Source organism: Felis catus, chromosome A3 (assembly GCF_018350175.1).
Source record: "Felis catus isolate Fca126 chromosome A3, F.catus_Fca126_mat1.0, whole genome shotgun sequence".
In the NCBI taxonomy this organism is placed as follows: domain Eukaryota; kingdom Metazoa; phylum Chordata; class Mammalia; order Carnivora; family Felidae; genus Felis; species Felis catus.
Window position 1 is genome coordinate 138,355,446 of NC_058370.1, and position 13,144 is coordinate 138,368,589.

The 13,144-nt window shown below is 59.3% G+C and overlaps 1 protein-coding gene across 8 annotated transcripts in view; it reads left to right on the forward strand.

Moving 5' to 3' along the window:
* Nucleotides 1–13,144, forward strand: part of EIPR1 (EARP complex and GARP complex interacting protein 1) — a 121,295-nt gene that overhangs the window by 51,966 nt on the left and 56,185 nt on the right. The window contains exon 1 of one of the 8 annotated variants that reach the window (XM_045055025.1): nt 1,444–1,507. The exons of 4 other annotated variants lie outside the window; for them this stretch is intronic. In XM_045055025.1, coding sequence (XP_044910960.1) covers nt 1,459–1,507 — 49 coding nt within the window. In that variant the 5' untranslated portion in view covers nt 1,444–1,458. Of the gene's footprint in view, nt 1–1,443; nt 1,508–2,797; nt 3,146–3,167; nt 3,664–13,144 lie in introns of those variants that run through there. 3 more of the 8 variants (XM_045055027.1, XM_045055026.1, XM_045055024.1) reach the window with 3 other exon arrangements.

Consider the following 13,144-nt stretch of genomic DNA (forward strand, 5'->3'; position numbering starts at 1 on the left):
GTATTCCGCGCGGGGACTTTTGTAAGTTCCTTCCGACTCTGGAGGTTTTACCGCAGTCTGTGTAGACTCAGGAGGCCCGTGAAGAAGTCCTCTCGGGTTCTGCCCTACTGCGTGGGGCGGTGTCTCCTGCCCCGAGCCTGTGAGGTGGCCCTGGTCAGGGCTAATTAGCGCACCTCTCGCTCCTGCCCTCTTCACCCCGGCTCAGAGAGGGGCGTTTTTCCTTCCCTCGTGTTCCCCGTGGAAACACCTGTCACATCCCACACCGAGTGAGTTTGAGTAGCCAAAGATTTCAAGATTATTATTTTTTTTTAATTATTTTTTTTTCAACGTTTATTTATTTTTGGGACAGAGAGAGACAGAGCATGAACGGGCGAGGGGCAGAGAGAGAGGGAGACACAGAATCGGAAACAGGCTCCAGGCTCTGAGCCATCAGCCCAGAGCCCGACGCGGGGCTCGAACTCACGGACCGCAAGATCATGACCTGGCTGAAGTCGGACGCTTAACCGACTGCGCCACCCAGGCGCCCCAAGATTTCAAGATTATTAATCATGCTTTGCCACTTGTGACTTTATTTTTATCTTATCACTTCGTTTCGCCACCCCGAGCTCAGTCTTCGCGTCGAAGGTGAGAAGCTTGAATTGACCGCACGGGGTTATTAGACCAGAAATACTTGCCCCCTAGTTGTTCTGTTTGTAAGCAAACGCAGTGCAGGTGTGCTCACCGGAGCGGCAGCACCTGCCACGGTTGGTCCCTCAATCACCAGTGCTGGGCCCCCAAATTACCAGTGCTGGGCCTGGCTCGGCCCTGACCCGGCAGCCGGCCCTGGGAGAGCCCCCGACATCAGGCATTCGAGTGGCCGACTCCTGTCCGGTTCTCCTCAGAGTTCGAATGCCCACCAGTGCTTGTGTGGAAGAAGGTGTGGTCTCCACGGCCACCCACTGACCTCACTGACAATGGACTTGCTAACTCCCGGGGGTGCTTGCAGAGCAAGGGCAACCGTATCATCTTAAACGGAGACTGTAGAGTAGGTCCTGCTCCTCCCGCTGAGTGCGACCTCTGCCGGTCCCTGTCACCGCCACGCTCAAGACCTTTGGGACCCGTTTGGGATTTGCTTTAAGAACCCGCTTCATTGCTGTCTAAGAAAATCTTTCTCCTGACTTTAGACAGTACTTTTTGGCCCCTGATGACCCTGTCCTGTTTGCTTACCGATCTCATTAGTCATGCTGGATTCTGAGATTTTTGACTATTTTGGAAACTCAAATATACCCCGGAGAACAAGGTCTTACCATGCAGGGCGCACGGAGAACGTTCTGGGATGAGTCTGCAGGAACTTCCACTGCACTTTGGGTTGATAGACTCTGCTCCTTTGTGGTTTGTGACCCACAACATACATCTCTCTGTAGAGCACGTATGTGCTCTGGATGGCAGCTGGTTACAAACACACTGTTGGCTGGTCAGATGTTTCTGCGATTGGGACTTTCTGCCTTAGTTCTGCAGGAGACGGATGGTATACAGCTTCTTTTTGTTTGTTTGTTTCTAGTTGATTTTTTTCCCCATGGAAACTGGTCCTGGCAAGCAGGGCTATGATAGGGCATTTAGGCAGATATTCAAAGCACTTTTGACTCCATCTGTGGGAAGTAGTTGAAACAGACACACAGGTCTGAGAGTCTGAGAGGAGGGACACAGTCCTAGACATCAGTGACACCCAGGCACGTGTTTTCAGCAACAGATTATGAAACATTAGGAGTGTATGAGGGGGTGGGTGCCTGAGTGCCCCCTGCTGAAACCGGGCCAGTAGCTCGAGGAGAGGAGAGGAGAGGAGAGAGGAGAGGAGAGGCCAGGAGGTGGGAAGGAGGGAGAGGAGAGTAGGGAGAAGAGGGAGAGGAGAGGAGGGACAGGAGAGGAGAGGAGGCAGGAAGGAGAGGCATCTCTGGAGAGGAGGGGAGGGGAGAGGCCAGGAGGTGGGAAGGAGAGGCATCTCTGGAGAGGAGGGGAGGGGAGGGGAGAGGAGAAGAGAGGAGGTGGGAAGAACAGGAGAGGAGAGGAGGTGGGAAGAAGAGAGCAGAGGAGGGAGAGGAGAGGAGAAGAGGCAGGAAGGAGAGGCATCTCTGGAGAGGAGGGGAGGGGAGGGGAGAAGAGAGGAGAGGAGGTGGGAAGAAGAGGAGAGGGGAGGAGGTGGGAAGAAGAGGAGAGGGGAGGAGGTGGGAAGGAGAGGCATCTCTGGAGAGGAGGGGAGGGGAGAGGAGAGGAGGCAGGAACCAGAGGCATCGCTGGCCAATGTGCCTTGGGGCCGCCAGGCATTCACGTGCGTCACCCACTGTCCCGGTTCAGATAGAAAATGCAGGTGCTGCAGGGATCACATCACGGTCCCTCGAACAGACCGAATAGGACGCTGGCCTTCTGGCATTTGTAAACCACCTTAGCGCCATCCAGGACGTTCGCTTTGCAGCATGCAATGGGGGAGGTTAGGCGCGGCGGTACGAATTCGATGGTTCCGACCTATAAAAACGCCAGTTCCGCGTGGCTCCGGCTGTTGAGGCCGCGATCCGGCCACGCCTGCCCGGCGGCGTCGCCACGCTTTGCCGCGCCTCCTCCTCCTTTCCGGCGCTGGAGATCCGGAGGGCTTCCGAGGAAAGGCGCCGCGGAGGCCGTGGCATCCGATCGTCCACGGCGTGTTTGCGGGTGGCCAGCATCGCCACCAGCAAGAGCCGTGGCAGAGTGGGGGCCCGGGTCCTTTCCGTCCCTGCTCTAGAAGCCGGCGCTCAGGGGGAGCTCGACGGCTCGTCCCCGGGAGGAGCACTGCTGGCCGGGCGACATCTCGAGGGCAGGCCGTCAGGATGTCTGTCGGCTGTGACCTGGCAGACCCGGGGGGAGCGGTAGCGGGCGTGTGACCGCGCCCCGCATGTGCAGGGGGCGGGTCTCGTTCTGACGCGCGAACGTAACCGCAGATGGTGGCTTTAGCGGCTCCGTAAGAGTCAGCAGTGTCATCTGCCTGTGAAACAGAAAGTTCATGGGACCTTTGGGCTCTACTCTACGAGGCCCTGCACGTAATAGGAAATACTTGGTCGGGTCATATCTGCCTGTAGCTGTGCGTGTCAGAGGAGCGGTTTCCGCCCGCCCGCGCGGCGAAGCGCCACACGGGAAGGTGGGCAAGCCTGGGAGGCTGGCAGAGAGAAGATTCCGGAAAACCCCGTGAGGGTAGCCTGGGGCGGATGCCGATGCGGCCTCGCGGCACCCGGCTGCCTGCCGGCCGCCTGCTCTTGGTGAACAATGAGAACGGGGGCTGTCACTGCGGGGAAGGGCTGTTCAGAGAGGACTGGCGTTTCTTCCCAGACACGGGGGCGCGGTGGCGGAGGGAGCCATGTGCCCTGGCTTCGGTGACATCCTCTGTCAGGACGCGCCCAGCTCTCCATGAAGCTGCCCCAGGGCAGTGCGCTGCTCCACGTGGGATGCATCCGTGCGGACCTCGGGGTGCCCTCATGGGAGAGGGCGGGGCTGCCCACCTTGCCGGGGCCGGATGGAGTGTGCTGGCTGGGGGTCCCCTTTCCCCGCAGGAGAGAGAGCGTTGGAGGGGTTGGCCCCTGCCTGCCATTATTCAGTCACAGTGTCACGCAGAGACACCCGAGTGCGCTCCCAGGAGAGCAGATCCAGGAGCCCGTGAAGGTACGTGGCGACCCGGACTGTGACTGTGGTGGCCCTGAGTGTCAGCGGGAAGCAGTCTGCAAACACCGTGAGGACCGTGGGACCGAGGGTGGGACCAGGGTGATTTTGGAAGCCATGCATTGGTCCACATACATCAGTGTTGTCTCCTGGGACACGGCAGGGCAAGGAGTAGATGTCAGCAGGACTGGTGCCACACGCCAGCCACCCGTTAAACGGTGACACCTGGTGCAGACCAGTGATTTGAAAACTTTCTTTTTTAAAGCCACAGAACCTATTTTTTCCTGTTGCAGGAAACCCCGGCCCGTAACACGGCTGAGACCGGAGCCGCCGATCTCTGCCGACAGCGTCTGTTAGGGGTGAGGGGATCGGACAGCGAATGGAGCGAGACACTGGAAAGTTTTCCGTGGGTCACCGCCGTCTGGAGCGGGCGACGACTCAGCATTGCTCCCCGCTCTGCTCCCCACGTTCAAAAGGGCCTGGCACGTAGCAAGCACCGAAAGCATTTGTTGGGTGTAGTGAGTCGGCAAACGCACGAAGGGTCTGACCTGGGTCTACGTAAAACGAAGCAGAACCTTTTCATAGTCTAGGACAGCAGCAAACCGGAGAGCTAATGGGTTAAATCGGGCCCACTGCCTGGTCTCATCAATCAAGTTCTGTTGCCACACAGCCGCACTCACGTGGCATCCCGGCTGTCCTCGTGATGAAATGTCACGTTGGAGTCATCGCAGCAGGGACTGTATGGCCCCCAAAGCTAAAAATATTGACTGTCTGGCCCTTCATGGGAAGTTTGTTGTCCCTGGATTAGGAGACGGGGGAAGGTCTGGTGCCTCCTCGTGAGGCTGGGCCGGGAGGTCGTCCGGTGGCTCACCGCACGACGGGACTGTCCGACAGGGATGAGACTTCAGTAAGCAGCTAGTCTAGATCCCTTCTGTCGTTGCTCATTGAACGCTTACTGTTTACCGGGCTCTGCTCAGCTTCCGTCTCAGTGAGCGTGTGATAACAGGTGGAGTCTCTTGGCCCGCGGATGAGGAGAGCGAGGCTGTGACTGTGCCACTCCGTGGCTGTGGGTCTAGGGCCTCAGTCTTAGTGCACGTGGCTCTCGGGTCAGTGGTTTCTGCACATCCTCTCCTTCCTTTCCAACGCCCTCCTTTCCCGTCACCCCCAACCACTTTTATTCACTTAGCGGCTCCATCCACACGCCCAGTGAGGGGTGTCTCTTCACGCGGGCTCCGCCGGTCCTTCCTGCACAATTACACGTACGTGATGAACTCCCAGCGTGTGCCACCCCGGCCCAGACACTGGAGCCACAAGGGACGAGTGAGGCCCCCCTGGTGCCGTGTCCAGGATCGTGGACACTGAGGGGTGTTGCACTACCCCTGGGGACGCCGTGAGAGAGAGAGATTCTCCCTCCTACCACCTGCCCTCAGTTGTGCTGGGAGAGGCTGAAGGTGTCATCTGAGGTAGGAGACAAAGTCGGCTCCCAGTTGGAAGTCCCCCAGGATGGCAAGTCAGAGGCAGTGAGGGGCTGGGACCCAGACATTGGAGATGGAAGAAAGGTCAAAGCCCTGGGGTCCATGCAAAGGAAGGACGACTGGAATGGGCTGGATGGAGGGCGTGGGTGTGCAGGGGGAGGAGGGCGGGGGGAGGGTGTGAGGGCAGAGGGCAGGATGGAATCCGGGTCTTGGACAGACCCAGGTGAACAAGGTCACCTCGACTGGTTGAGAGCAGTGACCCAGTTACGATGATCTGTCTCGTGTTTGCTGCTAGACCCATGGAAGAGTCGTCATCATACAGCAAAACTCGCTTCTACTTCTCCTTTTAAAAGTATTTGTTAGATGTTTGTTGTTTATAATGAATTGCTTATTAAACGTTTGAAGTGGAGGAGTGAAAAGAGCGTTTGCACCGTGGGTATCATCAGAGCACTAGTGCGGTTGGTACCTGTTCCCGAGTTGGAGTCTGTGCCGCTGAAGTGGCCCCGGTTCCACTGCATTAAGTTCAGAGAAGGCGCCTCTCACCGAGCGGCCGGCGTGCTGTCTGTCGCTCGCCCCGCGCTAAAGCAGACCTGGACGCTCGTGGATGATGGCGTCCTGGGCAAGAGTCAGAGTTGCCCATAGTGAAGTTGAAGACCTGAACACGGCCTTAAATGGCAGCTGGTGTTTCCTGGGCTGGGGGAGGGAGGGGGGTGTTCCTGGGTGGCACTAAGAAAGTTCCCGTGTGAGATGCCCGCCACTGTGGCCTGTGCGCCAGGGGCACCACAGCGAGCGTGGGCAGGGCCCAGCGGAGACCATGGAGGTGCCCACGGCAGCCAGCCCCACAGTTCCCACGGACCAGGCGGACGGCAGGCCATGTGTCTGCTTGTCTCCTCTGAGCGCCTGGAGCACGTGGCCTTGTGGTGACAAGGGTAGCCTGGGGGCCCTCCAGTGAGCCCCCCCGGCCGGGGCCACCGCGCCTTTCGCCATGCATCCCATGACCAGTCCTGGGATGGACGCTGGTGTGACGCTCGCTCACAGGGCCATCAGCAAGCTCTGAGCCCGCGTCAGTGGGCAGATGACGCCTCCAGGCTGTGGCTGTGGTGGTGCAGTTTGTCCACGGCGGCATCTGGGAGGCAGTGGGCAACGAAGGGAACGCGGAAGGCCTGGGAAGGCTGGTGCAGCCGAGGGCGGCTTTTGTTAGCCCGCGGGCCCGTGTTTGGCCTGGAAGGGTTCACACTGCTGGTTCAGAATGCCTCGTTTACCGTGAAAAAGCGATTCTCGTGTTTTGTCACTTTTTCGTTTTTTCCCCAACTAATGGCGTGGTTCTTTCCAGACCCAGCCACCAGAGTTTCTATTTAGTTTTAGTGTTTTTGACAAAACACCTCCCCGTCCATCTCTGCCTCATATTTTATTAGTTTTGGTAAGAGTCGAATCTTTGTCCTGACCCGTTTGGCTGCTACTACAAAATACCGCAGACTGGCTTGCCTACAAACAACAGACACGTGTTTCTCATGGTTCTGGAGGCTGGAGCCCGAATTGGGGCCTGTTCAGCGTCTGGCGAGAACCCCCTCCTGGCTCATAGGTGGCTGTGCTCAGATGGTAAAGGGCTGGCGAGCACCCTGGCGTGTCTCCTACACGGGCTCTGAACCCATCATGAGGGTGGAGCCCTGCCTTCCCGAAGGCCCCACCTTCAGGAACCCCAGGGGTTCGGGTTTCACTTGGAGCCCCCTTCCACTGCCCCCCCCCTTCCCCCACTCCACGGTGGCGAGAGAGGCCGTCTTGCAGTCCTGTGCTCACACAGCTCAGGGCTGTTAGGAGGTCCTCACCTGTCCATCCTGGGCTGGCCTGGGAGGAAGTGTGGGACATAGATGTGAGAGCCAGATGCACCTGGGTCTGAGTCCCAGCTCTCTGTGGGTCCAGTGATCTTGGGGCAGACCTTTGGCTCCCTGAGGTACAGGTTCTCACCATTTGTAAGAGGGTAGTAGCACCTGCTTGGGGAGGTTGTGATAGGATTAAGGAGGTTCGTGCATGAGGTGCACACAGTAGGCCAGCTGTGAACAGGAGGCACGGCGGTCCCCATCACCATCGTAAGAGACATGAGTCTGGAACGTAGGAGGTGCGTGACCATCACTGGATGGTTGGTTTACAGAGTGCGCCTGGAGATGACAAGCCACTGACATAAAGTGAATGACAGGCCCTCCAGCTGGCCACGTGCTAGGATCGCTCGAGTTCCTTGTAGACGTCCCTGTCCCTGGGCCTCACCTTGAGTTAGACGTTTTCCAATAGCGTGCTGGCACTAGGAGTTTTAGACCATCTCTGAGTGATTTTAGCAGGAGGCCAGAATTGTGACTGTTGACCTAAGTCCCTCTTCAGAGAGCGGGACACAGGGGCCCCCAGGCCACTGTGTTGTCCAGCAGCGGATACCTGGGGTGATGCCCCTGTGATGGCCCAAGGACGAGGGCGCAGACAGGCTTTGGCGTCCGGTTGAGTTCCATCTGAACCCCGACTGCCATTTTATAGCCGTGGGACATCGTGAGCAGTGACTGCGTCAGCCACCCTGTGTAATATCCAACTCCAGGGGAGTCTGGAAGGTGGCTGGCGCTCTAGAACATTGGTTTTGCTCTTTATAAAATGATAGCACCCCGGCATAAAACACAGTACGCTGCAGATCTCTTGTGTCCATTAGATGAGAGAAGGCTTGGAAGGTTCCTGGTCCAGCTCCTAACACTCACTCCTTCGCTGGGTCACCCCCATATACTAAATACTAAATATGCACGCATGCTGATTGCTTTTAAAACTATCGTCTTAGCAGGTATTTAGATAAAACTCGTTTAAAAAATATGACATAGCCTCTTTTTTGTAATATAATTTTGGTCTACATCATAACGCATTTAGCAAGCAGCCATCTTTCCTGGATCCTTTTTGAAAGGAGATAGGTTATAAATTATAAATATTCAATGCCTAGCAGAATCTGATACAGAGAAGGCATTCAGGTATGTAATGAACTGTGTACTATTCACATAAGATGGCATCCCATTTTGCATCGATGTGAATTCTAATTACAAAAAAATTGAATTCTTGACCTCCAAGTGACTGTGATCCTACTCGAGCGGTCTCTCCTCACCCCTCGCCGTCCCTCACTGCCGTGGGCACTGGTGCTGAGGTGGGGCTGGCGCTCAGGTCGGGGGGCTCACGTCCAGGTGGGGGCTGGTGTCCGGTGGGGGCTGGCGCTCGGGGGACTGGCATTCCGACGTGGCCAGAGGCGTGTTCTGTAGCGTGGAGACCTGGTGTCAGAGCCACCAGGTGCCCTCGTCGACGCCAGAACTGGGGAATCTCTCAGGAACTTGGGCAGAAGCTGAAGTGTAAGCCTGTTCCCTTCCTGATGAGAAAACAGAGGGTCGGATCTGAGAGCGTGAAGTTCACCTGCTCTCTCTGGCCTGCCTGTAGCCTTGGGAGAAATGGCAGGTTTGCTCTGTGTCCTTCCTGCTTTGGTCAGGCAGACACAGAAGCCCGTCTGACCTGCTGCCACATGTGATTTGGTGGCAGTCGGTCTGGCCCATCAGAGGAGGGCCCGTGGGAGTCACGCCCCCTGTTCACCACTCCCTCCCTGTCCCGCAGGCCGCTGCCCGCTCTCACCGGAGGGACTTGCGTTCTGTGTCCCAGTGTGCCCGCCCTCAGCTGTCCGTTTCCTCCTGCCCCCGTCACTTTCCTCCCCGGGGAGCCCCGGGACACCTTCAGTTCACCGCAGAGACCGAGTTGGGATTAATAACCTTTAGGAAACATTCCTAAATAAGCATCAGGGTGCAGCTGACTGCTGTGGCCAAGTCTCAGGGGGAAAGATTTTCTCCTCACTGTGGTTCCCGGGAACATTTGATTCCCTACGTTATAATCTCTATACCCAACCTCCCGTCACGTTTCAGCGGTAAAATAGCACCTTTAAAAGGGATCGTGAATTTGTGTCCTTTTGCGTTTCAACAGTCTCTTGTGTTCTTCATATGACGCGTCGTGCTTACTCACTCAGCATCTGTCTCTGAGCATTCGCTGCATGCCAGGCACCACTGAGAACCTGGGGGCGCGGCCGTGAACCAGACGGGGGCCCTTGCGGGGCTGCGGGAGTAGAGGGGCAGTGCGTCAGCGTAAATACGGTCTCTGGTGAAGGAAAGCCTTAGGAGAGCAGACTAAAGCACGTGCCAGGGTGGAGACTGAGCGGGCGGGGCGCTGACCGCCTGGGACGGACTTGTTTGAGGAAGTGCGATTTGAGTGCCTGCAGAGGAGGGGAGAACGAGAGTGCGTGACAGTGTGCGTGTGCACATGCTGTGAGGGCGTGCGCGTGTGCTGTGGGTGAGGGTGTGCACGTGCCGGGTGTGAGTGTGCACTGTGGGTGAGGGTGTGCACGTGCCGCGTGAATGAGGGTATGTGTGCGTGCACATGTGCGAGCGTGATTGTGATTGAGAAGGTGTATGCAAGGACTCCATGTGTGCATGTGCTGTGTGCGAATAAGTGTGTGTACGCGCCAAGCGTGTGGGAGAAAGTCCGTACATGAGCTGCGTGTGTGTGAGAGACCGTGTGCGTGTGCTACGAGTGTGTGAATACGTGTCGAGTGTGCACTGGGTGCAGGAGAGTGCGCACACGTGCTGCGTGTGCGTGTGTGCATGCACGTGTGTGTGCGCGCGTGCGCCCCGTGGTAAGATGCGGGGGGGTCGCCTCTCAGGAGGAGGAGCCGGCTTGGGGTCTGGCCTGGGCTGCGTGAGGCGAGTCGGAGTGTGGGTGGCGGACGGCTGGTGCCCCGAGAGCGAAGAGGAGGCAGGCTGGCGTGAGAGGCCAGGGGTCGGCCTGCGGGCCCTGGTCCCGAGGAGGGAGCAAGTGTGGAGGTGGAGGGGCGAGGGCCGTCCGTCCGCCCGGGCTTTTCCGCCCCCGGGGTGTAGCCGCCACCGGCTTGGGCGTGCAGGACAAAGGTTGCCATCTGGGGGGCGGCCAGCCCGTAGAGGATGCCCCCGGGGCCTGTGTGGGCAGGGGACCAGTGGTGTTGGGTCAGGCGGGGAGCGAGCTCTAGAGAGAAGGCAGCCGGAGGCAGAGCAGAGCCGTGGCGGGGCCTTGGAGGACTGTGGGGCAGAGCTGTGGTCAGCAGCGCCTGTGAGGGCACGCGGCACTCCGGGCACGTGGGGATGTCCACCGCGATGCGGGTGGACCCATCTCATCTCCGGAGATGGGTCGCAGCCGGGACACGCAGGTGTGAACTGTGTGTGCTGCCCCTGGGCCGGCGGGGTGACGGGAGCCTAGCTGAGGGCAGGAAGCACCACGGGGGCCTCAGAGCCAAGGGGCTCACCTTGGGACGTGACAGAGAAGAGGGGCCACGTCCGGAGGGAGCCAGCACAGAGCAGGGAGCAGGCGGGGTATGCTGGGCGGGGGAGAGAGGACCCGGGTCACTTGGGACTGGGCCGCCTTGCCATCACTTGCCCCACTCTCAGTTCTTGCCGTTGGCCGGCAGTCGTCTTGGGGTCCCTGGGTCCCATCGCCCGGCCCTGTCTGCACAGAGAGGGAGAACGTTGTAAGGCTGGTGTTCTTGTTGCGCAACTGTACGAGGAAACCCAGATAGAAGAACACTGTGACCCAGGGGTCACTGAGAAAGGAGGGCCCTGCAGGCAGGGAGGGAAGCAGGCGGTCTGCCAGGTGGTGCGCCTGTCCTTGGCCCCTCGCCCAGAACCCGGGGGGACACTAACAGAGCAGTACAGCCGAGGAGGACGGTGAAGCGGGTGACCGAAGCTCGGGAAAGCCAGGCGGTGCCTGAGAGCCGTGGATTTGCAGCCCGACCTTGTGACCAAAGGAGATCCTGAAAGAGCGCCCCGCCCCCGCGGGCAGGAGGGTGGCATCCGAGTTCCGTGTGGCCTAGGACACAGCACGTCCAGGCTCCTTGAGGGCGGGGCCGCGTTGACCCTGCTGGCCGTGAATATTGGCGAGAGCCCCTCCCAGCCCGTCCTGGGAAGCACTGGCTGGGCCGGAATCTCGTTGAGGAAGCCCCCTCCCCACAGGCTCCCAGAAAGGCACATCCTGGTTCCGTGCTTTGGAGAAGACGCGTCTGTTTCCCCAGGTCGGGCGCAGAGGTGAACGTGTGCCCTCACGATGCTGCAGTCTGGTCGTGCTCTCGGCCACCAGCTCTGCTCTGAGACGGTTCCAAGGTGGCTCTGTCCACCGGGATCGGCACGTTTGCTCTCGAGTCAAGCGGCCGACATCCCTGGCTGACAGGTCCAGCGCAGACACCTGGGGAGCCCTGGGTGGGGAGGAGCAGCACGGTCCAGCCTGCTCTGTTCTCCTGAGGCCCGCGTGGAGGCCTGGCTCTGTGATGGAGAGTACTTCCTGTGTCTTGTTCGTGGTGCCCTCCACCACCGATGCTGCTATGGCGTGGTGCTGCCTGGCAGAGAGCAGGACCACGCTCCCGGCCCCTGCGCCCACCGCACGATGGAGGCACCTTCCTCGGCTGTCCGTTTTGGCATTTGACGGTGATCTCTTGGTCCTCTGGTAACTTTCCAAGGAGTTCGCCGATTAAGTGAAATTTCAGAAGCTAGTAAGTGGCCTCCAAAGCATGCTTAAGATTTAGCATTTGAATTGCCTTTTTGTTTTTTGATGAGACAGTGACCTGTATTTCGGGGGCCTCTGTCCACAGTTAGCAGAAGTGGAAGGTGAAAAACCCCATCTCTCGCTCTCCATCGAGGGAGCTGGAAGACGGCTGCCCCCTCCTCCTCTCTGCCGCCTCCCCCTGGGCACCGACTCCTCACTGTCCACGTTCATCGTCTCCCCGGATTCTTGGTCCCCACCAAACACGCGCCAGCCTGGGGTGGGGGAAGAGCACCACACTCTGGCCAGAAAGCCTCGCCTAGGAACGGCGGCCGAGCAGTCGGCTAGGAGCCCATACGCGCCTGTCCGTGACCGCCCCCTCCCCCCACCAACCCGTCCGGGCCGCTTCGCAGAAACGCAGAAACGGTTCTGGGTGAAAAGAAACACAAAAGACGGAGGAGTGGTGCGAGGAGGCAGTGCGGTGGGGCGTCGGGGGAGAGGCGGGTTCAAACGGGGCCGCGGGGGAGGGACGGAAGTCGTCCATGCTTCCCTGCTTGCGTCCCTGCGGGAGCGGCCTCCGTGTCTTGCCTTCCCCTTAGGAGACAGAGAGCCTGACTGCGTGCGGGCACTCAGGGGACCAGTGGCTGCCAGAGCGTGTGACCACCGGCATCGGTCCGTCCGTCTTTCCGCTGCGACCGCGGGTGCGTGCTGTATGCCAGGCAAGTGTCTTGATGCTGGGAAAACAGGAGTCGCGTTATCTAGACCCCCTGCCCACCTGGGGCTTGCGTGCCAGCGGAAGCAGGTCAGCGCGTCTTCCCTCGCTGGCTGTCTGTGCAGCCCCTGCTCGTGGGCAGGCCCAGGGCAGAGGCCGTGGTTCCGGAGTCAGGGCGGGGCCGGGTCTGTCCCTGGCTGTGTGCGCCCTGGGGCAGGCGGACACAGAGGTCCCTGCTGGCGTGTGGTCTGGGGGGTTCCGGGGCCTGTCCTCTGCACGGCTCTCTGGGAGGCTCAAGGGAGTATCGGGCATCCCTGCCCCCGAGGCCACACCGCCTTCTGTGTGCTGAATTTCCAGAGTCACGCACCAGATGCCCCTCACCCCTAGGTGTCCCCATGTCCCCAGGACACAGTGGGCAGGACAGCCTCCTGGATGGTCTTTGTCCTGCTGCTTCTGCATCTTAGCATCTGGCAGCTGGAGGTTAACGGCGACCGTGTCCGCCGTGAGCCGTGTGCACCTGGCTTGTCCTAACGGCAGCGGTTGTAAGATACCCTTTGCCTTATAAATGGGTTGAGTCTGCTTGGTAAGAACAAGGCTCTGCGGAGCGCGTGGGTTCTCGGGTCCGGAGTCAGGCACGTTGGGATTGGCTCCTTTCTGCTCCCTAACGCCTGGTGCTGGGCAGCTGGGTCTGGGAAGATGGAGGGGGGGCTCCCGGGAAGGGTGGTTATCCCCCCGTGTCGTGGCT